Source organism: Choloepus didactylus, chromosome 23 (genome assembly GCF_015220235.1).
Source record: "Choloepus didactylus isolate mChoDid1 chromosome 23, mChoDid1.pri, whole genome shotgun sequence".
Taxonomy (NCBI): domain Eukaryota; kingdom Metazoa; phylum Chordata; class Mammalia; order Pilosa; family Megalonychidae; genus Choloepus; species Choloepus didactylus.
In genome coordinates, this window is record NC_051329.1 from 23,165,006 (window position 1) to 23,190,715 (window position 25,710).

Below are 25,710 nucleotides of genomic sequence, written 5' to 3' on the forward strand. Positions count from 1 at the left end.
CGACTGATCTGGTTTGTGAGAAGTTGGGAGAAGAGTCAGAGAAACAAGTACAGGCAGCTCACAGCACTGCCGTTGGCTGACCTGGAGCCAGCAGAAGCCTCCATTCCAGGTTGACCAGTGATGTCGCTGTCTGGGGCATTCAAGGTGGTTTCCAGCCCTCCCATCAGGAGAATGTTTTCTAAGCAGCAGCACATGATGGCTCCAGCAGTTCTATCTGGAACAAGCTCAGAGCATTAACGCCCAAGTTACTTCCAGAAAGGCCGGCTCTAAGACTGACCACCCCGGGCCGACTTCTTGGACTCATTGCCTGGGGCCCATGAGGCTTATAGAGGCCCATGAAAAAATGTTTTAATTTCTTTTAAAATCATAATTAGAAATGAACTTTTAGGTTGAATAGAATGTTTTAATAAATTAATAATATTAATATAGTCATCTTTATACAGTGTGTGTGTGTGTGTGTGTGTGTGTGTGTGTGTGTGTGTGTGTGTGTTTATTTATAGAGGAGGGGACCCACGAAGGCAAAAGTGCTCAGGGCCCAGGGAAGTCATAACGCAGCCCTGGACTGCCCTCACCCTGGAGGGGTCCTGGCGCTTGACTTGAGCCTAGCAAAGGTTCTCTCCCCTCCACTCCAGCCTCTGGGACAGTTACCTGGGTGTCTTCCCCTTTGCCCACTGGTGAATGAGGATGAAGGGGCAGAAGAAACTGCTGTTTGTGGAACCCTTCTTGTGAGCCAGGCATTCAACAGCCAGAATCTCTGCTCCTCATGCAGTGAGGTGGGTTTCACTATACACCCGGTACAGTGAGGTAGCTGAGGCCTTGGTCAGACCCTGTAGAGGCTGAGGGCAGAGCTGGCATTGGATCTAGGCAGCCTTGCTGCAATGGCCAGACAAATCTGTGATCACTCTCCAGATGCTGAAAGCAGCCCATGTCTCCACATTTGATGGGCTTGGGAATGAAGATGGGGGGTCAGGGTAGGAGGAACCTTACCCAGATCCAGAGGAAGCCAGGAGATAGAGCTGTGAAAAGCCCAGGCTTCAGGCCAGAGACCTGGGTTGGGTCCCTGCTCCCATGCTTAATTGCAGTGTGTGTGAGTTCTGGGAAGTCACCACCCTTCTCTGTAAAATGGTGTAGATGGTAACACCTACCCCAGAGGGCTGTACTGGGGAGCTAAGGTGTACAAAAGCATTTCTACATCTACCTTGCAGAGGTCGCCTGACACCTGTCTGTAGCTGTCCCCTCTGCAAACATGCTGTCCCATCACAGCTCCCTATTTATTTCCTTCTGGGCTCTGTACATACTCTGTAACGTTTTGTTTTTTACTTGCTCTCCTTGCTGGTCATCTGTCTCCCAGGCTACCTGTAAGCTCCCTGAGGGTAGGGTGCACCACTGTCTGTAGTCTTTTGTCTCTCCAGTGCCTGGAACCCAGCAAGCCCTCAGTGGCTATCTACAATTTTGCCTTCCCCTCTCCTCACTCACTTCATTCTAATCACACCACTCTCTTTGCCGCTCCTCAAGCACACCAAGCACACTCCTGCCTCAGGTCCTTTGCATTGGCAGCTCCTCCTACTTGGAACATTCTTCCTCCACATTTCAGTATGACTTGCTCCTATACCTCCTTCAGGTCTGGAGGGCCTTCCCTGACCCCACCCTACCCTCACTCCTGCCTCCCCTCCCCTGCCTTCCTTTGCTCCATTGCAATATTGCTGTCAGATGTCCAGTGTCTGCTCACCCTCCATCTCCCCTAACTGGAATGGCAGCTCCATGAGGACAGGGGCTAGCCTGTTCACTTTACATGCCCAGCCTTTAGAAAGTCATGTGATGCGGTGTACAACCAATGATTGTTACAGGATAGATGAATATGTGAAAACCTCAGTTATTCAGAATCAAATGACATGAAATTCTCAAATGCAATGTTTTCTGGGTTCCAACTTTTAGGCAAAAGAGACAGAGCCAGGGTCAGAAGCAGAAGGTGTCATGTAGGAAGTGGCTGGAACAGAAGATTTGGCTGCATTTGGGGTCCCTTCTTTTCTTGTGGGGCCTGATGGAGCCATGCCCAGACACTCTGGGTGGGATGCTGGAAGACCTTCAGTTACCCAGGGGAGTGACTGTTGCATCCTTTGTCCTGGACTGGCTGAGACTATCACATTAACCCAGAAATTTTTGGTAAACAAACAAACGAACAAAAACTTTTGTCTCAAAGGTTCTCCGATTACTTGTGAGATAATGCGTACATTCAATCAGCCAGAACACTTGAAGCCCTTTTAGCTAAGGTACATTTGCTGAGCATCCCCATCATGGGCTTCTGGGGTTGGGGTCTGCTCTTACAGAGCCCAGGCCCAGTGGACTGTCAGGCAGTGGATAGTCACAACCAAAGGGAGTGAAGACTGGGGCTGAGAGGGCCCCCAGAAGACCCTACTGCCATCTGAGGGGTCAGGGTCCTGCAGGAGGTGATGACAGCTGAAACCACGAAATAGATGTGCAGGTCAAGGCTGCCTCTAACGAGAGTTGCCATGGGGGTTCTGAAAGTAAAAGGCTCCCTGTAAAATGCTTTGATGAACAAAACTGTGGTGAGACAACCACCTCTGGGAGAAAGAGGTGAATGTGGGGAATGAGCAGGCCATTTCCTGGGGAATGAGACACTTCCATTGCTGGGCCACCATCCTGGATGGAGCCAGGCTTTGGAGCCCACAGACCTGAGATCTCGTCCAGCCTCTGTCCCAGTGTGTCATGCTATATTAGCTAAGCTGCCTCACCTCTCTGAACCTGTCTTATCCTCTAGAAACCAGCCTCTGTGATTGATACACATGTGAATGACAACATGTGTGTTAGTGTGCCCAGCAGAGAGTACCAAGCCATAGGTACTAATGGCCTTTCTTCTCTCCTGCCTTGGTCCCTTCCCACTCCCCAAGTTCGGCCGGAGCCCTCATTCAGAGCCTAGCTCTGTGTTAGCTGCAGGACATAAAGATGAACAAACATGGTCCCTGCCTTCCAATTGCTTCCAGTCTGTTGGAAGGAGACAGACATGTAAACAGATAGATGCTGGCAGCATTGAGGGCAGGGGGGATGGGGCAACTGTGGACTTATGTTCCAGACCTGGTGTGTACGTTGTTGCCTTTCCATAGGATGCTTTCCCTTTCCATTGGAATATGACTCCCTTGTGGCTGCATAGCTCTGAAGGGCTCAAAGGAGGCTCTTGATGCAACAAAACTTCACTTAACTGAAAGGGTTCTATGCTGGCAACTTCAGCTATCTGGAACAAAGAGACCTTCCAGGAAAACAAGTGACAGAATCCATGCACTTTACTCATTGGAAAGCTTGCAGACACTGATTGCATTTATTTTGCACAGTTTCAGGAAATGCAGGTCTCTTATTTCCTAGCTCATTGCAGTTTAGAGGTAGCAAATTAGGATTTGGGGGAAGGACTCAAAACCCCAGTACATGCAGGTACATTGACAATAGCAGGATGCAGAAATAGAAAGATTATTAAGAATAGTAGAAACAAGAAGCAAAGCAATACTACTGCTCCTAATAGTGATCCATCTGGAGCCATCCAGTGCAGGGACAGCTACCCTACATGGGTCAACTCAACCTGAGAGCATCACTACAGTTAGCACAGTATAATAAATGACCAGCAATTCATTCATTATTCATTCATTCATTCATGCATTCCACAAGTACTACCAGACTCCATTCATGTGCTGGGTATGATGCTGAGCCCTGGGGATCTGGAGCTAAATGCTTTGTGACTCTGGAGCATCAGCAAAGGGTTCAACCTAGTCAATAATAATGAGTAGCAGGAGTTCTTATTGAGTAGTAACTAGGTACTGGAACTAGAGGAAAATATTTTACACACATTATTACCTTTATGCCTTAGGCGTTTTAGGAGGTATGTATTAGTTAATTCACATTTAACAGAAGAGGAAACTGAGGCCCAGAGATCTAAGTGGCTTGGCCTCTTTATCACAGTGATAAATGGGCAAGTCAGGTTTGAACCTAGGTCTTCTCTAATTCTGATACTGTGTCCATTTCTCTCTCCTACCTTAATTCCTGCAGCCAAGTGTGTGCCAGCATCTCCCAAGAGAATTCTATGCCTTTGGTTGATGGTATTCAAGATGATTTTAGGTGGCACCCAAATATGTTAAAAATATTTAATAATTATGTATTTATTTCCACATAGGTTAGAAAAGAAATATGGCTGGCATTTCAAACTGGCAATATAATACTTCTTTTAAAATGAATTCCCTTAGGAAAAAATGCGAGTTGATTTACAGCAAATATTAAATAAATAGCAGCCCAGCAGCTACGTGAATATGGCAAAAGTTATGAAGATTGTGTGCAATGATGGTGTTTGGGAAAGACAGGTATCCTGGTTTTAAGAAAGAAAGGAGGCATATAATCCATTTTGTAAAAATAATGTGCACAAATTCACTAAAACAGGAGAAGTGTGGATGCCCAGTACTGCTAACTGTCTGGAAACAAATTTAATTCTGGAAAAAAGCATGCTTTTGGCAATACCAACCAATTGCTGAGTGTCCACTGCCAGGTCCCAACACTCCATGTCTGTCTTCAGAGACCTCCCCTCTGCGGACGTGTGAGCAGCCCCTGCAGTGTGAGATTGCCCATCAGCTGGGACAGGACCCTGTGCGCTATGACCTCACCGGCTGGCTCCGTAGAGCCAAGCCCAATCTTGCGGCCCTGGATGCCCCCCAGCTCCTGCAGCAGTCCAAAAGGTGAGCTGGGCCAGGGCTGGGGTGAGGGGTGGGGTACACAAGGGGCCGTGCTGGGTGTATGGGGGCCGGGCGGCACAGTGAGTGAAGGCCGATCTGGGAATACCATCCCTCCATAATGAAACAAAGGACTGTAACTCAAATTGCACTGATAAATTGTCTCCCCCTGGCCAGAGTGAATCCAGCCGAGGAGAGAGGATGGCCTTCTGGGGAAGTAGAACAAAGGCTGAAAGACTGCGACTTCTTATTTTAGCTTTTTGCCTTTCATTAAGTCTGAGAGATGAAGTGACTGGAACAACTTTTATGGACATCCTAGAACTAGGGGGTCATAAAACTGAAATGATACATTTTGTAGCATTAAAATAAAAGCTCACCCCATTCCCTGGCTGCTTGTCCTAGAAGTTGGCAGAGGGCTTGCAGCAGGCGCTGGTTTCAGTTCAGAGAATTATTGAAAAATGCTTGTCTTGGGGGTGAGTGTGCGTGGCCCTCCCAGGTCCAATGCTGAAAGAGCTTGAGGGCAAGAAGAGAAGGCAAGACTACCAGTAGGTGCTGGGGCATGAGGGTGGAGAAGGAACAGCATTACTGACCAAGTGGATAACACTCTATCAGTATTATCTTATTAATCCTTACAACACAGTAGGTATCATCAGCCCCATTCAACAGATGAGAAAATTCAGTCCCCAAGAGATGCAGTGGCTTGTCCCTGGTTACACAGCAAAAAAGTGGCAGAGTCGGGATTTGAACTTGGGTCTCAGAGATTCCTGGGGAAGTGCTCAGTCACTGTGGTCAAGAGTTGATGGGAGCTGGTTCACGGGCATCCAGTCCTGAAATGAGATCAAGGCAGGGGAGGGGGTGAAAGGTTAATGTGCACAGAGTGCTACTTGGGGAGTTGGGGAACCTGGGTCAAATCCCAGCCCTGCCCCTTGTCACCTGGGTGGCCATGGGCAATCACTTTTCCTCCTCTGGGTTCTGCTTCCTTCACCATAAAATAAGGGGTAGTTGAATTAGGCTTAGAAGATCCAGTGGCTCTCGCACAGCTTTGGAGTATGGCAGATGTTCAAATTCTGCTCTTGGCTCTTTCAACATGCATGACCAAGTCTCATTTTCATAATCTGAGAAGTGGGAGTGATGATGACAATTTTACCTGTTTGGTGGCTTAACATAGGGGACAGCATAATAAGAAGCTTCGTTCATGGTAGGCCCTTCCTTTCCTGCTCTAAAATCCTGTGACTCAAGGAAAGTGAGGGGTGTAGAGTTAGAGAAGAGTGAGGTGAACTTGAGTGGACCAGGTGACCTTGTGGGTGAAGGGCATTCTGGGAAGAGGGAACAGCATGTACACATCCTAGCCCACAGGGGTGAATGAGTAAATCCCATTAGGGTGCTGTGTGTGCCTTGCAGCCATCCATCCTCCCCTCGAGAGCCAAGCTTCAGTGTTTTTGAGAGCAAACAGCCCCATTTCTTAGAGTGTGGTTCTGTAGCCCAAAGGGCTAGATTCACTGGGATACTTGTTTAGCATTCAGATTCCTGGATCCCACCTGCTTTCTCTGGGGGGGTGGGGGGTGTAGGGGGAGGCCTGGGGACCTGCATTGGTGACCAACTTTCCAGGAAGTCCTCAAGCACACTCAAGTTTCAGAACCATTGTTTTGGTCAAACCCTTTTGTTACACACGTGAAGGAGCTGAGGCCTGGAGAGGACATGGGATTTGCCCAAGGAGACACAGGACGGAAGGTCAGGTCTCCCAGACCCACACAGAAGGCCTCGCCCTCCTCTTCCTGAATCAGGAAGTAGTGTCCCCAGCCCCCTCTCCTCTTGGGGCTCCTGCTTCCAGAGTGCTCCCCCAGCACACTCCCCAGGCTTCCATTTCAACATGAGTGTAATCAAACCAGTTCGTCTTTGTACCTCTGCTGTGCATTTGGCTTGCTTAAAACACCTGTGGCTAATTTGGGCAAGATTCATTTCCTTAATAGCTTGAATAGTTGGATTGGGCAGGAGAAGGAAATGATAATGTGTCTTCAGTGCTGAGGCCAGGGATGGGGTCTGGACTTGCAGGAAGGGAGGGAAGATGTCTGTATGTTTTCACTGGAAGGGTGAGGCCTGGGAGGCATGAGGTTTTCTCTGAGTGCCAGCTCCATCCTAGGGCACAGCAGGATCTGTTCAGTCTTCTTAGTCCTCTTTTGCTTAGACAAGAAGGCAGGCCAGCTCAGGTTTGTTAGAGCAGATACTTAAGGAGCCGGCCACCCTTCCCTCTCTTCTCAGAACTGCTACCTTACAGAGCCACTTAGGGATGGCACTACCCTTTGCTCAGGTATTAGGCTAGGCATTAGACTGACATTGTCTTGAGGTTCCTGCCAGTGAGTTATTCATTCTTGCATGAAGTATATATTAGCCACCTACTATATACTAGACCAGTTCTAGGGATAACCAAGATGATTTTGCCCCCTAAGAATGTGCAGTCTTGTTATATTTGTGCAGGTATATACATGACAGGGATATCCAATAAAAGGAGAGAGTTCCAAGGTCAGCAGAGGGAGAGAGCTTTTGTGGGTGGTAGAGAGGCATTGGAGGAAGGAGATGGCATTTGTCATGAAACAAAGGTATGCGTGGCAGAGGGGTCCATGTATAAAGAGGTAGGGGTTCGGATGCATGACTTGAGGGCAGGGTTCAGGAAGCAGATTAGCAGGAAGCAAGGTTGGCCCATTCCCTTCATCCCCATCCTGGGTACAGCCACCCTGAGTGCCCCCTAAAGCCACCTTCTCTTTCCCTTTCTGCCAGGGAAGAGCTTCGGAGCCTGTTCCAGCCCTGGGCCAACCTGCCCCCAGTCTGCCGAGCCATGGCAGGCCTGGAGGGCACCTCCCAGCAGGCTTTGCAGAGGATCTGGGCCGTGAGGAGGACTTTTGCCAGCAGCTTGGCCGCGGTGAAGAGGAAAGCCATGTGCATCCAGATCAAGCTGCAGATGGTAAGTGGGTGCCCCTTCCCAATTTAATCACAGCCTTTTCTGTCACACGTTCCTCACCTCCTCTGGAATGGGGTCGTCCACCTGCATCATCTTTAACCTTTCCAGCAACCTGGCAGGCAGGTATCACCCCACATTCTGCAGAGGAGGAAACTTAGGTTCAGAGGAGCTAAGAAGCATGGTCAGGGTCTCAACACTAACATGTTTGAGAGGCGATATTGAGAGGCTTCAGGAAATCCCCAGAAGCTACAGATTCCCCCTTGACTGGGGTGACAAATATCACAGCCACCCCACCCCACCCATCTTTCTCACTCACCACAATGCCTACACTTCCACCGTGAGGCCGTCCTTGGAGGAAGGCAGCAGGACCCAGTCCTGGATGTGAATATGTTACATAGACCAGAACACATCAATCCAATAGCAGATGGGAATGCTTTGACTTGTCAATGGTCAAGCTGAGCCTAGAAGGACTAGGACATGGTAATGATACATTTTGAAAAAAACCTCAGAACATATTATAGTGGAAAAGTCTTCAAACCAAGTCCTGGGTTCTAGTCCCAACTCTTACCCTAGTGGTCATTGTGACCTGGAATCAATTTCTTGTCCTCTCTGTGCCTCAGTTTCCCCATCCGTTAAAATAAAGTTCCCTTATTTCTTATAAGTTTAAATCAGGTTGTAGGCAGGAAGTCTTTGTTTTAGGACAGAGGTACTCCCCAAAGATGCCCAGGCCAAGGAAAATGTATATTTGGGGAGTTTCCAGACCCCTGTCTGTCTCCCCCTAAGACAGGTAGCCCTGACCCCTCTCCTCATTATCCTAGGATGCCTTGACGAACATGATCAGACGGTCCCAGTTACACTTCATCCACTGCCTAGTGCCAAACCCAGTGGTGGAGAGCAGGAGTGGGCAGGGATCTCTGACTCCACCCCAGCCTGGTGTAGACAAGCCAGGGGCAGGCGGGCCCCTGCACCTGGACATCCCAGCACTGAGGGCCCAGCTCGCAGGGTCCCACATCCTGGAAGCACTGCGTCTGCACAGGGCAGGTAAGAGACAGCCGGGGAGTGGGCACCTTGTCTCTTACTCCTGGGTCCTGCCTGCCTACCAGTGGCAGCCAAAGGACAGGAGCACCTGCTGTATGTCATGAGCTTTCCATGCAGCCCTGTGAGGGAGATGCTCCGATTACCCCCATTTTACAGGTGAGGGAGCTGAACTCAAAGGTGAAAGGATTTGCTCAAGGACACACAACTGGGCCATGGCAGAGCCGGATTTTGGACCTTAATATCTTTGAGTCCAAAGCCTATATTATTTCCTGAGTTAGTTGTAAGCTCCTGGAAGGTCTTATTCATCTTCCTTTCAGCAAGAAGTATCTGAGGACTGTCTATTTTGGGATAGGAAGTGGGATTTCCAAAATAGTAACAGGCTACTCACAGTCTGGTTTAGGAAATCAGTGTGGAAACAGATGATGATACTATGGTGTGATGAGGACATGCGTCACCCAGGGATACAGAGGGTACCGGGGTTCCTACTCTCATTGGGGCAAATGGGGAAACCTCATAGAGGAGGTAACATCTTAACCAGGTCTTGAAACATAAGAAGAGGCTCATGTCTCAGAGGTGGGGGGAGGGGGATCAGCCCGTACAGATGCAAGAGGTATGAAAGAGCTGGGTGTTTTCAGGGAATGGGGTTCAAAATGAGGGGAGAATTGTGGGAGTCGAGGCTGGAGAATCCACCAGGGAGGGCTGTGAATGCCTTCTTCAGGAGTTTAGCTTCAGATGGGGAGATGATGGAGTGGCAGGGAGGATGAAGGAGTTTTAATCAAAGGAATAAAATCTTCTGGTCTGTATTTTAGAAACCAAGCATGCATACAAGCTCTCCACCATTAGCTCATCTGATTAGTTGCGTTTGATCTTAATCCTTCCCATTCTTTCCTGCCTGCCCCTCAGTCCCTGGAGGCCACCACATCGATTCTCTCCGTGACAGTTAGAAATGGCTTCAGGTGCAGCCATTTCCTCTGCAGATGATGGGGTGGTTGGAGCTGGCAGGGAGTCTCGGGGACACCCATTTGTTTAATGTCTTTGCAGTGACTAATGCCTCAGCTTGTGGTTGCATCCCCATCTCTTCCCACAGTGTTAATAATGGAACCCTGGGCACGAAGTATTGGACAGACTCTGGGAGCAACTGCGAGCAGACGAGACCCTTCCTCCCCCAAGTGCCACATTGATTATCCCTCCTGCCTGCACAGCCACAAGCAGAGGGGGCAGATAATGTCACAGGGGAAGAGCAAGATGGTCACAGCCAGTGGCTCAGTCCCTCAGCCAATCAATTCTGCTTGACTGGTGGGAAGCGCTGGGCCTTTGCAGGTGCCCTGGATGGCTGTCAGACTGTTAGTGCTACTGTGTGCATGCTCTGGTCAGGGTGGCTCCTTCTCCTTCCTAGGGCCTCATGTCCTCACTGCAGCGTCTGCCCCCTCCATTCTCAACACAGCCCAACTCAGCCAGGGCAAGCTTTCCAACCAAGGAAAAGGTTGAGGTCTCTTGGGTGGAACCTTCCCTTTTTCCTTGTCTTTTCTGCTGCCAGGCTCTTCTGTCACTGTCACACACATATAAAATATTTTGACTTGCACAAAGAGATGCATACACATATGTCAAATGTTTATGATTTTTGAATACATTCATAAAGAATGTATATATACACATATATTCTAGTTTGCTAATGCTGCAGAATGCAAAACACCAGAGATGGATAGGCTTTTATAAAACGGGGGTTTATTTCAGTACACAGTTACAGTCTTAAGGCCACAAAGTGTCCAAGATAACACCTCAGCAATCGGGTACCTTCACTGAAGGATGGCCAATGGCGTCCAGAAAACCTCTGTTAGCTAGGAAGGCGGCTGGCATCTGCTCCAAAGCTCCGGCCTCAAAACAGCTTTCTCCCAGGACGTTCCTCTCTAGCAAGCTTGCTCCTCTTCAAAACATCACTCCCAGCTGCATTCTATTCAGTCTCTTTGAGTCAGCACGTTTATGTGGCTCCACTGATCAAGGCCCACCCTGAATGGGTGGGGCCATGCCTCCATGGGAGTATCCCACCAGAGTCACCACCCACAGCTGGGTGGGGCACATCTCCATGCAAACAACCTAATTCAAACGTTCCAACTTAATCCCCACTATTATGTCTGCCCCACAAGATTGCATCAAAGAATATGGCTTTTTTTGGGGGACATAATACATTCAAACCAGCACAACATACATACAAAATATATACATATATATGTGTATGCCATTTATCGAGTACCTACTATGTGCTAGGCACTGTGTAGCTGCATTTACTAATTGAGGTTGTTCTCACAGAGGCCTGGTATATGGTAAATGCTCATTAAATTTCAACTATCTTGCACTCAGGGAAGACACCTGATAAGTCTTGATTAACCCAGAGTTTCCCAAACCTGTTTAACCATTGCAACTATTGTTTTGTCTAAAAGTCATTACCAGACTCTGGAGCAAGAAGGCCTCCACCACTCTCCAGCTTTGGGACCCTGGGTACGTCTCTAGATTGTGCCTCCCTTTACTCTCCTAAAACAGCTCTATTCCCAAGAGAGTTTGGAACGGTTGGATGAGTTAATAAAGGAATAATGCCTGGACATGAAAAAGCACTCAGTACACATTAACTGCTTTTGCTATCACCATCATCATGTTTAATCCTCACAGTGAGGTGTGAGAGTGTATGTTTTTATCCCCATTTGACATGTGAAGGAATTTAATCTCAGAGAAGTAGGGTTTTTTGTCCATGGTCATGGAGTTAAATAAGAGCAGAAATGGAACATGAACCCAGGTAAGTCTGACCCAAAAGCCCTGGCTTATAATCTCCCAGCTCCTTGTTCTGTGATGTCAGCATCCTTTAAACCTGGTTTGAGACCTTCCTCTTCCTCCAGGAAGGATTCCTAGATTAGCCATGTACACCCATGATCACTCTTCCTCATGGTAAATGCATTTGACTTATTGTGAAGTGAGATTTCATCAGACCCTTCTCTCATCTGTCCACTTGTGGGGTCCTTCTGAGACAATCAGTACTCTACTATGGCCCTGCATCTAGGATGAAGTCCAAACCCTGAGATCATCTTTGGCTAGTCTCAACTAGATTATTTATAGTCACTGCCTGGGTTTGAATACCAGCTGGGACAGTTACTATCTGTGCAACTTTGAGCCGGGGGACTTTACCCCTCTGGGCCTTGTTTTTCAGATCTGTAAATTGGGAATAATAGTATAGGCCCCTGAGTGTCACAAAGAAGTTTTTATCCTAGTGGCCTGCACAAAATAAGCCTCAGTAAATGCTGGCTGTTGCTATGACTATGGTACAAACCATGTACTTCTCTACTCTAGGTGTTGTCTGTGAAATTCCCTTTTCCTGGACTTCCCTTCCACACTATGCCCTTCTGGAAAACTCTTATGGCTCCTTCTCTCTGTTGCTTTCCAGATGCCCCAGAAAAGGATGCAGCTCTGCCCATCATACATTTTAGACTTTAAAGAGTCAGATACTATCCAGTGCAACTACCAGGTTTAAAGTATGCTGACAGCACAGAACAAGGAGCTAGGAGGTTACAACCAGGGCTTTGGGTCAGGGACAACTTGTGGGTGTGGTAATGAGTATTAGAAAAAAGTAAAAAGTTTCAGTGGTCATACAGGTATGGGAAACTCTGGGTTAAGCAACGCTAATCAGGTGTCTTCCTTCAGCCTTTGATACTGATGCTAACATGCATTGTGACCTTCCAAGAGGCGAACGAATGTGCAGCTTTTTCAGATCTCCAGTGGAGCATTTTATTGGGCTTGTGTTCTAGGGAACACATTTGGGAAATGCCAGTCAAATCCAATCTCTCAAATTAGCAAATGGGGAAACAGAGGCCCTGAAAAGCGAGTCCACACAGCAAGTTATTAGCAAACGCCCTGGACTGGGTCTTCTCACTTGGATTCCATGTTCCTCTCTTGCCTGCTCCCACCACCCCAGGCTATGCTGACCGTATGGGGCTCACTCAGTTCCGCCGGCGGTTCCAGGTGCTGGACCCTCCCCTCATGAAGAAACTCATGTTGGCCTCCGAGGGAATAAATGAGAGGAAGGTATGTGAAATTGGGCACAAGAAGGGATGGGGATCCTGGCTGTTTTGGTTAAAGCCTGGTGAGATTGCATGCCAGACAGGGATTAACCCAGGGACATCTGGATTGGCTGGGACCTGAGAGCTGGGCCTTGGAGCCAATACCAAGGGTCGTGAGATTTGACCTAGGCACCTCTCCAAACTGCAATCCCCCAACGGCAGTCATATTTCTGGTCCTTGAACTCAAGATTTTTTATTCCAGGGGAGGGAAGTTGAAAGAGCATGTACCTCGGGGTCAAACAGACCTGAATTTTACTTCCATTTGAGGGTGTGTAAACGTAAACAAATTACTTCAGTGTTCTGCCTCAGTTTCCTCATCTGTAAAGTGGAATAAACAATACCTATGGCAATGGGGTGTTTTGAGGATTACATGTATTAACATAGGTGACATGCTCAGCACAAGCCTGACACATAGTAAGGAGGCTTTGCAAATACATTTTTATTCTCTGCCCAAATTACTCTGGGATGTATCGGGGCTTCATGCTAACCTATACGAACCAACCAGATCTCATCCCCTGTTCAAGGTTCCATGTAATTTTGGTGTGAATAAACTGACTATACAACTTAAATTATATAGTATGCTACAGAAAATATAGGTTTCCCACCAAATAAATGTGTCTTCATTTGGTCTCACATAGAAGTTAAGTTTTAAAATACTGTTAATATCATCCTTTTCCCTTTAGTCTGGTTTACCTTAGTCCTAACCAAGTCCATTTTGTTCATATCTCTAATTAAAGTCTGATCTCTTTTTAGCTTCTTTAACATTTGCTGTATGGGGTGATGCTGACATTCATAGCTGCTGAACTCTGGCTCTGAGTCTTAGGTGTCATACAGATACCTGAAGTTCCAGGGACTGACCAGGTTATACACAAACAGCTCATCATCTCAGAATTTAGAAATAACCATTACAACTCATGAATAGATGTGACTATTTTAAGAACCTACAATCTAGGAACCTTTACCATAAGCCTTCACCTGATAATGTATGTCCTCAGATTCAGTTCTCAGAGTTTGCACATTATAGTTAGTCCATATTAGTGAGGCAGCAAGGCATTATGATGTTTATCTTTCTGATTCTGGCTTATTTCTCTCAACATACTGTCCTCAAGGTCCATTCACCTAGGTGCATACCTCACAACTTCATTTCTTCTTGCTGCTGCTCAATATTCCATTGAATGTATACACCACAGTTCACCGTTTTGTTTATCAATCAATGTACGCTTAGGTCACCTCCACCCTTTGCAATTGTGGATACTGCTGCCATAAACACCAGTGTGCAGTGTCTACTCATGTCCCTGCTCTCAGTTCTTCCAAGTATACACCCAATAATGGGGTTGCCAGACCATGTGGCAACCCCACAATTAGCTTCCTGTGGAACCACCACACTGCCCTCCAGATGGGCTGCACCACTCTGCTTCCCTACCGACAGTGAATAGTTATATCCCTCTCTCCACATTTTCTCCAGCATCCTTCTGTTTATTTTTTAAACAATTTTATTCACACACCATACAATCCATTCTAAGTAAAAGTCAATGATTCCTGGTATAGTCACATAGTTATGCATTCACCTCCACAACCTATATGAGGACATTTCCATTTCTTCTGCAAAGAAAGAGGAAAAGGAGGGAAAAAATGAAGAATAAAAATATGAAAGATAGAAGAAAAATAAAAATAAAGTAAAATAGAATGAAAAGGTCATACACCACCACCACCACGAAGAATCCCACATCACTCCCAGATAACCCCCTCTTATAGATATTTAGCTTTGGTATATTGCCATTGCTACAATTAATGGACACATCTTACAATGTTACGATTAACTATAGACTTGTTTGCATTAATTGTATTTTTCTCCTTGTACCATACAATTTTCAACACCTTGCAGTGTTGACATTCATTTGTTATCCCTCTTTTTAAAACCATTCTTATATTTGTACATTTCATCACCATCAATGACAACTCTAGGTTTCACTAAGTTATACAATCCCAGACTTTATCTTCTGTGTTTCCTTCTCGTGTCATAAATGCCCCAGCCTTCCTCTTTCAACCATACTCACATTCATCTTTGTTCAGAGTACTTATCATGTTGTGCTACCATCACACAATATTATTGTATCCATTTCTGGATCTATACAATCAATCCTGTTGTACCTTATGTACTCCTCCAGCATCAAATGCCCAATTTCTAACCTCTTTCTATCTCCTGATAACCTGTGTTCTCAACTTTAACTCTGAAATATTGCTCATCAATGTTAGTTCCATAAATACCCATCCTTTTGTTTCCGGCTAATTTCACTCAACATAATATCTACTGTCTACCATTTTGACTTTTGGAATTTATGTGTCATATCTTATTGTTTATTTTCTCTCTCTCTCTTTTTTACTCTGATAGTCTTCATTTCTATTCTCTTCTCCAAATCTCTGTCTCCAGTGTTTTCCCATCTGCTTGTAGTGCTCCCTTTACTGTTTCTTGTAGAGCAAGTCTCTGTTCACTAACTCTCTGTGTCTGTCTGATAATATTTTAAACTCTCCCTCATTTTTGAGGGACAGTTATGCCAAATATAGAATTCTTGGTTGACAGTTTTTCTCTTTCATTTTCTTAAATATATCATGGCATTGCCTTCTTGCCTCCATTGTTTCTGCTGAGAAATCTGAACATAGACTTGTTGAGCTTCCTTTATATATGATGGATCACTTTTCTCTTGCTGCTTTCAGGATTCTCTTTGTCTTTGACATTTAATAATCTGATTATTAAGTGTCTTGGAATGGGTCTACTTGGATCTCTTCTGTTTGGGGTATGCTGCACTTCTTGGATCTGCAATTTTATGTCGTTCATAAGAGATGGGAAATTTTCAGTGATTATTTCCTTCATTATTGTTTCTGCACCTTTTCCCTTCTCTTCTCCTTCTGGGACACCCATGACATGTAATTTATGTGCTTCATATTGTCATTCAGTTCCCTGAAACCCTGCTTGTATTTTTCCATTGTTTTCCCTATCTGTTCTTTTCTGTGTAGTTCAGATGTCCTGTCCTCTAGTTCCTGAATCCTTTCTTCTTTCTCTTCAAATCTGCTGTTGTATGTCTTCATTCAGTTTTTCATCTCTTCTCTTATGCCTTTCATTCCCTTAAGTTCTGCCAATTGTTTCTCCAAACTTTCAAATTCTTCCTTATGTTTGCCCAGTGTCTTCTTCATGTTCTTCATCTCTTGCCATTTCTTCCCTCAACTTGTTGATTTGATGTTTTTAATTGATTTAGCATATTTGTTTGAAGATCTTTAGTTAGTTGTTTCAACTCCTGTATCTCATTTGAAGTGTAAGTTTGTTCCTTTAACTGGGCCATATCTTCGTTTTTCTAGTGTAAATTATATTTTTTTGTTGTCTAAGCATCTGGTTTCCTTGACTACCACAGTCAGATTTTCCGCAACCAGATGGGCCCAGTTCTCTAGGAAGAGGGTGTAATCAGTATCAAGTCTCCCTGAGGATGAGACCCAGAAAGTTATCAGACTTTCTTGTGAGGTCTCTACATGTGGTGCTTTTCCTATCCTACCCAGCAGGTGGCACTTGTCAGCTTGCAGCTCCCTACCAGCCTAAAGAGATGTGTTGCCTTTAATTCTCAGTAGATCCTGTCCCTGCCAGGGACTGAGAGTGTCAGAAGCCAATCTTAAGCTGTTTCTTCCCTGTCCCTCCCACCACTGACCCTAGGATCTGAGTTCTCTGAGGGAGGGCAGCCACTTGAGCTGGGCCCCGCCTCCCCCTTTTCTTAGGGAAGATAAGCCCTTTAGAGATTTATCTCCTACATTTGACTTCTTCCTTTGTCTCTTTAACTATCTTAACTCCACTCTTGCCTGGGTCAGTGCTGACAATTGAAAATGTCTGAGGCTTTCTCTAATGAGCTACTTAGAATGAGAGAAAAAAAGGAAAAAGCAAAGAAATTCCCTTTTCAGAGCCATTCCCCAGCCCCCCAGTTACCAGTCAAAAACCAGAGTCAGTGCCCGGTTCTGTGTGCCCCTTTTCTGGGCACACAGCCCTTTTTCAGTATTCTGAGCTCAGCCAACTCCAAAAGACTATGTTTTTAATTTATTTACTTATTTATTTTTTTTTTTTTCCGTCAGCCTTGCCTCTCTGCCAGGAGAAACCTCTGGGTTTTTTCCTGCTTGCTCTGGGTTTATCTGTGCTCATAGCTTGTATTCAATAGTCCAAATTCATTAACTAAAACTGTGGTTAGAGCTTGGTTGAGCTACCTTCCCTTCCTGCTAGTAGACTGCCTCTTTTTCCCGCAGGAAGTGTTTCAGCTCTGCCTGCTGTGCTGGTGGTGGAGGGATGCCTTCTGTGCAGTTTGGGGAGCTTTACTTACAGTTCTTATCTGTAGTCTCAGCCATTCCACCCATTCCAGACTGGTGTATGATGTGTTTTCGGTCACATGCCCCCCAACAGTTGTTCCAGACTATTTACTAGTTGTTCCTGGCTATATGCTAGTTGTTCCAGAGGACTAACTAAATTCCACATCTCCCTGTGCCACCATTTTGTCCCACCTTCCTCAATATATATTGCCTACTATCATCAGCATCAGCATCTTTCAAGGCCAGTATGATATAGCTGAGTCACACAGACTCTATGTTTGCAACCATGTTGAAGCTTTACCTCTGAGTGTGTGTGCCTGTGTGTGCCTGAGATTACCTGCATTGTAATCTTCAGTCAGTGAATCACATGGTGAGAAGAGTAAATAGAGTCACAATTCTTAGGTCCCCTTTTGGCTCTTCTCTGTACGGGGATTAGGGCACAGGCCACCCTCCAGCAGACAAAGCAGCACAGCCCTCATAAGACATTATGAGGAAAGGACACCAGACCTGGCTAGGGTGGTGCAGGGCAGTCCCCACTCTGGGCAGTAGCCTTCATTGGGAGCCATGGAACTGTGCCAGGTTTGGTGGCACCAGTCTCTCTCTGGATCTGTTTTTTTTGTTTTCTTGTTTTAGTTTTCTTTTTGGTGGAGGGGGGCGTGGGTTCCTTATTCTTGGTCCACCAAAACTTGAACCCTGTTCAGAGGGTCAGGGATGGAGACATTGAAAGCGTTTTGGCTTCTCTGGAGCTGAAAACAGCACAGGGGTGGCATGTGGGGGAGTTTTCTGCAGGGCAATGAGTGTAGCATAAGGAAACATTTCTATTCCAAACGACTCAGCAGTTCTCTGTTGTAGCCAAACCGAAACCACCTCCATACACTCTAGCGGCCTCAGAAAATGGAAAATTACAAGCAGAATGGACTTGGTTGGGAGTTTTTGCTGCTTCTTATTCCTTTTTTATTTGCTCACAAATTTCATTTGCTGCAGCATAGAATTTTGGTAGCAACGAAAGGGAACACCATCCTTCCTCTTATGAAAAAGCTGATAAATATTCATTTTCCAGGCAATGTGATGGTCTATGAATTATACATGAACACGTGCTCGGGTGGGCAAACTGTCAGCCTCTGTGTGCAAAGCATTTAAGACCTCAGGATTTAATAAGACAAGTTTGATAGCTGGAAAAGGTCAATATTGTCATTAGACACTAGACGGCGGCAGAGGGAACTCATTGTCAGGGTGTAAAATGGTCTCGATGAAGCCTCCTGTGTGCCTGACATGTGGCATCCAAATTTAGGTTTTTCATGCCAAGACTATTTCCCAATGTAGTACTCTCATTCAGTGTGTATCTGCTGGATATGTTGTGTCCCTGAAACAAAAATAGCACATGGCCTTTACCACCTATGCAGAAACTCTCATCAGAACCTATGCACAATGTGACAAGGTTAGAGAGCCTCACCCTGAGACAGCCCTCAAAAGATAAAGCCTTGCCACTCTGGTGATTATCACCATTTTTCAGTAGAGGCACCTGAGGCCATAGCCACCCAGCCAGGAAGTGGAAAAGCTGGTTTCTGAAGTTAAGCTCTCGGATTCCTCACACAGGCCTTTTGAACGGAAGCCCTTGGCCAAGCAGAGTGTTCAGTACAGTTATGTACAGAATGTACCTTCCATGGATGTGAACTTAAAATACTTACTATACTTATTATTGATTTCATCCAACTTTAAGTGCCTGCTTTGCACCAGGTCCTGTGCTAGATGCTGGGGGTATGGGGATGAACAGAATACAGTCTCATGGAGGAGAAAGACACCAAAACAAGCAATTACCATACAGAGTGATGGCTTTTGGACACCCCAGGAAAGGCCCCCAAGACTTTTGATATTTGCAGTAGGAGTGAGGCCAGGGCACTAAGAAAAGACACTTCAGAGCAGGTGACACTTGAGTTGAGCCTGGGAGGACATTTTGGAGAAATTGGGTAAGAGGAGGAATATAGGACATCCCCACATTGGGTATAGTGGGTGCAAAGACCTGGATGCATAGGAATGCATGTTTCGTTTAGTATAGCTGCAGCATAAAGGATGCCAACTAGCAAAGAAAGTGACTGAGGAAATTGGCAGGGGCTATACCTTGGGGTCCTTGTTAGCCTAGGCTGAGGAGTCTGGGATTTATGAAATGGTCAGCAATAGCCTGCTGACATGCTTTCAGCAGGGATGTGGCATGGAATACCTGATCTCTAGTCTTGGGACAGGCTTAAGCAAAGTAAGGAAGTGAAGTCGTCTCTGCCTATTACATAGTCCTTCTTATCCTGACCTCTAACTGCTCAGGACTACCTTGTCTCCTCTGGCCTATTGGCCAGAGAAACCCATGCACACACACTCAGGTCTCCAAAAAGACCCCCTTTCCCCTCTAGTCATCTGGGGTCCAACACCTCTCTCACTCCCAGGTTACTCTACCTGGTTAAGATTATGCTTTAATCTACACTGAAGTCCATCCAGGAGTGACTATGATGGTGGAATCTCAGGCAGGTCAGCGAAGGAGCTCTTTCAACTCACCTTGGCTACATCCCAACTTGTAGTCTCTTCCATTTCTCTCTGCTGCTGAGGCAGGAGTTGCCAAGTCTCTCTGATCAATGTGAGGAAACCCTTGGGCCCACCTCCTCCCCTCAGAGTATCTGCAGTGTTGATTGATTTTAGCCAGCAAAATCTCTGTCCCTGGGGATTTGATCTGAAGAGCACAGTTAAGGGCTGTCAATCTGTCCTCTCAAATGCAGCCATTCTTGTTCTGTCACATCCCCTCGCAGCCATTCCTAGTTTCCTCTGAATTCATAAGAGTTCCCCTCTGCTGGGAAGAGGTCCCTCTGAACCCATAGCTTGGCAGGTGTTGTCCACTCTCAGGGTGCTGAACTAATATTCTGGGACTCCAGGAGCCTTAGCCCTCTGGAATTTATTCATCAGCTTTTCTGTTCAACCTTGCTCCCCTTGTTGTTCCCCTCCAGCTTGTGTTTTATGTATTTTAATCATTTTTACATGTTTTCCATTCCATAGTAACAACCCAGTTAAACATGCATATTTGTTTGTTTTGGTAGGTTGTTTAGTTTCTGCCTTGTACCAGGCACTCATTTTATAGTCCCGAGCATGCAGAGACATTAAATAGCAGAGGCATAGTCCCGACCCTTATGGAATGACTTGATCGATGTATAAGGTAGGGATGCAATGGTTAAGAGCAAGTGTTTGACTGCCCTCCCCTCTACATGGGATCAGACACCCAGGGGAGTGAATCTCCCTGGCAATGTGGAATATGACTCCCGGGGAGGAATGTAGACCTGGCATCGTGGGACGGAGAACATCTTCTTGACCAAAAGGGGGATGTGAAAGGAAGTGAAATAAGCTTGAGTGGCAGAGAGATTCCAAAAGGAGCCGAGAGGTCACTCTGGTGGGCACTCTTATGCACACTTTAGACAACCCTTTTTAGGTTCTAAAGAATTGGGGTAGCTGGTGGTGGATACCTGAAACTATCAAACTACAACCCAGAACCCATGAATCTCGAAGACAATTGTATAAAAATGTAGCTTATGAGGGGTGACAATGGGATTGGGAAAGCCATAAGGACCACACTCCACTTTGTCTAGTTTATGGATGGATGAGTAGAAAAATAGGGGAAGGAAACAAACAAACAGACAAAGGTACCCAGTGTTCTTTTTTACTTTAATTGTTTTCATTTTAATTATTATTCTTGTTATTTTTGTGTGTGTGCTAATGAAGGTGTCAGGGATTGATTTAGGTGATGAATGTACAACTACGTAATGGTACTGTGAACAATCGAATGTACCATTTGTTTTGTATGACTGTGTGGTATGTGAATATATCTCAATAAAATGAAGATTAAAAAAAATAAAATAAAATAAAACCAGGAACAAAAAAAAAAAAAAAAAGAGCAAGTGTTTGAGAATCAGTTAGACTTGGGTTTGAATCCTGTTTCTTCTATCTCTTTTTTCCATTCATTCATGCCCCTTTATACTTTATAGCTGCGTGGTCATGGGCAACTTATAATGGGACATAGAAAAGTGCCTAGAATGTAATAGGTTCTCAGCAGAGGGCAGCCATTAGGCCATGAATGTGGATTTTATCGAGGAGGTGTTAGGCTAACAGCAGCCAAATGGTTCACAGAGTGGGCATCCTATTCAAAAGACAAGGATTCTCCATGCTACACTCTCTCGTTTATGCAGTCAATTGGGGAAGCACTTCCCAGCCAAGGTTCTTCGCTATTCCAGGGTTTCTCCCATTGCCTGTCTGGCATGTTCAGTCTCCTGTGAGATGTCAGCCCATATGCCGTTTGGGTGAATCCTTATTGAATTAGAAAGCTTTTTGCCAAATTCTGGTTCACAAAGGCCCCTGAGAATGGTGGCTTGGGTTGTTTTTTCTGAGGAATGTTCAAGGACTCATGATGAGGATGAAGGGTGCGTCATCACCCAGGAATGCCAAAGAGAGGCTTCTAACCTTAGAACTATCATCCATTAGACTAGGATTTACTGAAAATTAACATGCCAGGCATGATACTGAGCACCATATGTGCATTATCTTACCATATTCTCCCTGTACTTGGTAAAGTTTAGACTCCCAAGTCTGGCTTCTGTTCAATGTTGGCTGCCTGAGCTTTAGAAAATTCATAATTTAAGGCAGAGATATCTTGGGTACATTGAGAGTCATGTTTATGAGGGTGTGATGTTGACTTATAGTGAGGACAATGACCTATCTATTCTCAGTGTCTAGGCTGCTTCATCAAGTGAATCTCTCCAGACAGAAGTTACAGAGGTGGGCTTCTATGCTTCCACTGAAGTTTTATTTACTTTTTATAGAGTCTTAAGGTGGAAGCATAGATTATTGATTTGAGATTTTTTTTCTTTTCTGATATATTTGTTTAAAGGTATATATTTACCTCAAAGTACTACATTAGCTGCATCCTATAAATTTTTTGTTTGTTTTTATTCAATTTTACTAAGGTATATTCACATACCGTACAGTCATCCAAAGTGTACAATCAACTATTCACTGTACCATCACATAGTTGTGTATTTATCACCCCAACCTACTTTTTGAACATTTTCCTTGTACCAGAAAAAGTGAAAATAAGAATAAAAAATAATAGTAAAGAAGAACACCCAGAACATCCCCCACCCTATTTTTCATTTAGTTTTTTGTCCCCATTATTCTACTCATTCATCCATACACTGGATAAAGGGAGTGTGATGCATAAGACTTTCACAATCACACTGTCACCTCTTGTAAGCTATATTGCTGTACAGTCATTTTCAAGAGTCCAGGCTACTGGGTTGCAATTTGATAGTTTCGGGTATTTACTTCTAGCTATTCCAATGCATTAAAACCTAAAAAGGGTTATCTATATAGTGCATAAGAATGCCCACCAGAGTGACCTCTCGACTCCATTTGGAATCTCTTAGCCACTGAAACTTTATTTCTTTTCATTTTGCGTCCACCTTTTGGTCAAGAAGATGTTCTTAATCCCATGATGTCAGGTCCAGATTCATCCCCGGGAGTCATATCCTGCGTTGCCAGGGAGATTTACACCCCTGGGAGTCAGGTCCCACATAGGGTGTAGGGCAGTGAGATCACCTGTCAAGGTGGCTTAGTTAGAGAGAGAGGGTCACATCTGAGCAACAAAGAGGTACTCAGGGGGAGACTCTTAGGCACAATTATAAGCAGGTTTAGCCTCTCCTTTGCACTGATGAGCTTTATAAAGGCAAGTCCCATGATAGGGGGTTTGGCACATCAAACCACCAGTCCTCAATGTTTGTGAGCACATCAGCAACAATCCAGGTGAGGAAGCCCAACCCTCTGCATTTCCCCCCAGCTCCTCAGGGAGACCCTGCACATATATTTTTATTCTCTGTGCAAATTGCTTTGGGATGTGTCACTATTTCACAATAACCTATGCAAACCTACCAGGTCTTACTTCCTATTAAAAGTTCTATGTAATTATGGTATTTGAACGAACTGTGAGTTAAACTGTTAAGGAAATATCGATCTTCCATCAACTAAACATTTGAAGTTGTAAAACGCAGTCAGTATTGTCCTTTATCCTTTGGCCCAATTTGTCCTAGTCCTAACCACATCTGCTTCATTCATATCTCTAGTATAAGTGTGGGTCGTTTTTCCACTTTTAAAACAGTTGCTATATGTGCTAATACTGACGTTCATATCTGCTGAATTCTAGCTCTGAGTTTTTGGTGTCACACAGATACCCAAAGTTCCAGGGATCGATCAGATCATACACCAAGGGAACAGCATCTCGGAAGCTGGAGATAGCCATTACAATTCAGGAATAGATTTGACTGCTGTAAGAGCTTACAGTCTAGAGACTGTTACAGTAAGCGGTCCCCTCATAATGTTCAGTTCTGAGTTTACACATTGTAGTTAGTACACGTTGGTGAGGCATTATAGTGTTTGCTTTTGTTACTGGCATAGTTTATTCAAAATATGGTCTATGGGTTCCATTCACCTCCTTGCATGTCTCACAGCTTCACTTCCCGTAGTAGCTCAATATTTCATTGTATGCACACACCACAGTTCACCATTCTGTTCCTCAGTCGATGTACCTTTAGGCTACCTCCACCCATTGCAAATCATGCATACTCTCTCCATAAACAACAATGTGCAAATGTTCATTCATGTCCTTGCTCTCAGATCCTCCAAGTAAATGCCCCCTAATGAGATTGCAGGACCTTATGGCACCCACATGCTTAGCTTCATGTGGAACCACCCCACTGTCCTCCAGAAAGGCTATACCGTTCTGCCTCCTAACTAACAGTAAATATGTGCATCCCTCTCTCCATGTTTTCTCCAGCACTTTTATCCCTGTTTATATTTTTCCATACAATTTTATAGAGCTATAGTCACATACCATATAATTATCCACAGTATACAATCAGTTGTTCACAATTCATCATACAGCTGTGCATTTATCACCACAGTCAGCATTTCAACATATTGATTACTATGAAAAAAAGCTCTCTTTTTTACAAATAATAAAAAGATAATAAAAAGAAAAATAAAATAACATACAATACAATATAATAGTAGGGTCAGACAATAATACCACTACCAAGAATCCCATATCCCTCCCTTATTTCCCCCTCTCATACTTATTTAGCTTTGGTATATTGCCTTTGTTACAGTTAATGGAAGCATAATGTTACTGTTGACCATAGACTCCAGTTTGCTTTGATTATATTTTTTCCCCACTACCATCCCTTTCCCAACAAACTGTATGGTTGACATTCATTTGTTCTCCCACATGCAAGAACAGTTTTATATTTGTGTATTTAGTTGCAATCATTGAACACTCCAGTTTTTGCTAAGGTAAACAGTCCCAGTCTATCTTCTGTCTCTAACTCAGGTGTCATACATGCTCCTAGCCCACCTCTTTCAGCCTTACTCATGGACGTTGTTGTTCTATGTAGTTACAATATTGTGCTACCAACACACAGTATTATGCTAACAATTTCTGGGTCTATGCAATCAAGCCTGCTGAACATTCTGTAGACCTTCAGCATCAAATGCCCGATCTCTACCCTCTTTCTATCTCCTGTTAGCCTGTGTTATCAGCTTTTAGCTCTCAGAGTTTGCTTATTAATGTTAGTTCATATTAGTGAGACCATACAGTATTTGTCCTTTTGTTTCTGGCTAACTTCACTCAACATAAAGTCTTCAACATTCATCCACATTATTTTAGGTTCCATGTCTTTGTTCTGTCTTACAGCTGTGTAATATTCCATTGTGTGTATGTACCACCGTTTGTTTATCCACTTGTCTGTTGATGGATATATGGGCTGTTTCTATCTCTTGGCTATTGTGAATAATGCTGTGATAAACATCAGTTTACAAATGTCTGTTCGTGTCTTAACTTTCAGTTCCTCTGAGTATATACCAAGTAATAGAATAGCTGGGTCATATGACAAATCTATACTTAGCTTCCTGAGGAACTGCCACACTGTCTTCCAGAGTGGTTGCACTATTCTACATTCCCACCAACAGTGAATAAGTGTGCCTCTTTCTCCATATCCTCTCCAGCACTTGTAATTTTCCTGTTTTTTGGATAATGGCTATTCTGATAGGTGTGAGATGATATCTCATTGTGATTTTGATTTGCATTTCCCTGATAGTTGAGCATTTTTTCATATGTTTTTGATCCATTTGTATTTCCTCTTCAGAAAAGTGTCTGCCCATGTCTTTTGCCCATTTTTTAGTTGGGTTGTTTGTCTTTCTGTTGTTGAGTTGTAGGATTGCTTTATATATTCGGGATATTAAACCCTTATCTCATATGTGGTTTCCAAATATTGTCTCCTGTTTTGTAGGCTGCCTTTTTACTTTTCTAGCAGAGTCCTTTGATGTACAAAAGTGTTTGATTTTGAGGAGATCCCATTTGTCTATTTGTTCTTTGGTTGCTTGTGCTTTGGGTGTAAGGTCTAGGAAACTACCTCCTATCATAAAATCTTTAAGAAATTGCCCTACATTTTCTTCTGAGTCTTATGGTCTTAGCACT

The 25,710-nt window shown here is 44.6% G+C and overlaps 1 protein-coding gene across 1 annotated transcript in view; it reads left to right on the plus strand.

Moving 5' to 3' along the window:
• Positions 1-25,710, plus strand: part of MYO18B (myosin XVIIIB) — a 256,547-nt gene that overhangs the window by 66,362 nt on the left and 164,475 nt on the right. The window contains exons 17-20 of the mRNA XM_037816981.1: positions 4,571-4,730; positions 7,500-7,683; positions 8,499-8,721; positions 12,677-12,786. Of these exons, the coding sequence (XP_037672909.1) occupies positions 4,571-4,730; positions 7,500-7,683; positions 8,499-8,721; positions 12,677-12,786 (677 nt within the window). The remainder of the gene's footprint in view (positions 1-4,570; positions 4,731-7,499; positions 7,684-8,498; positions 8,722-12,676; positions 12,787-25,710) is intronic.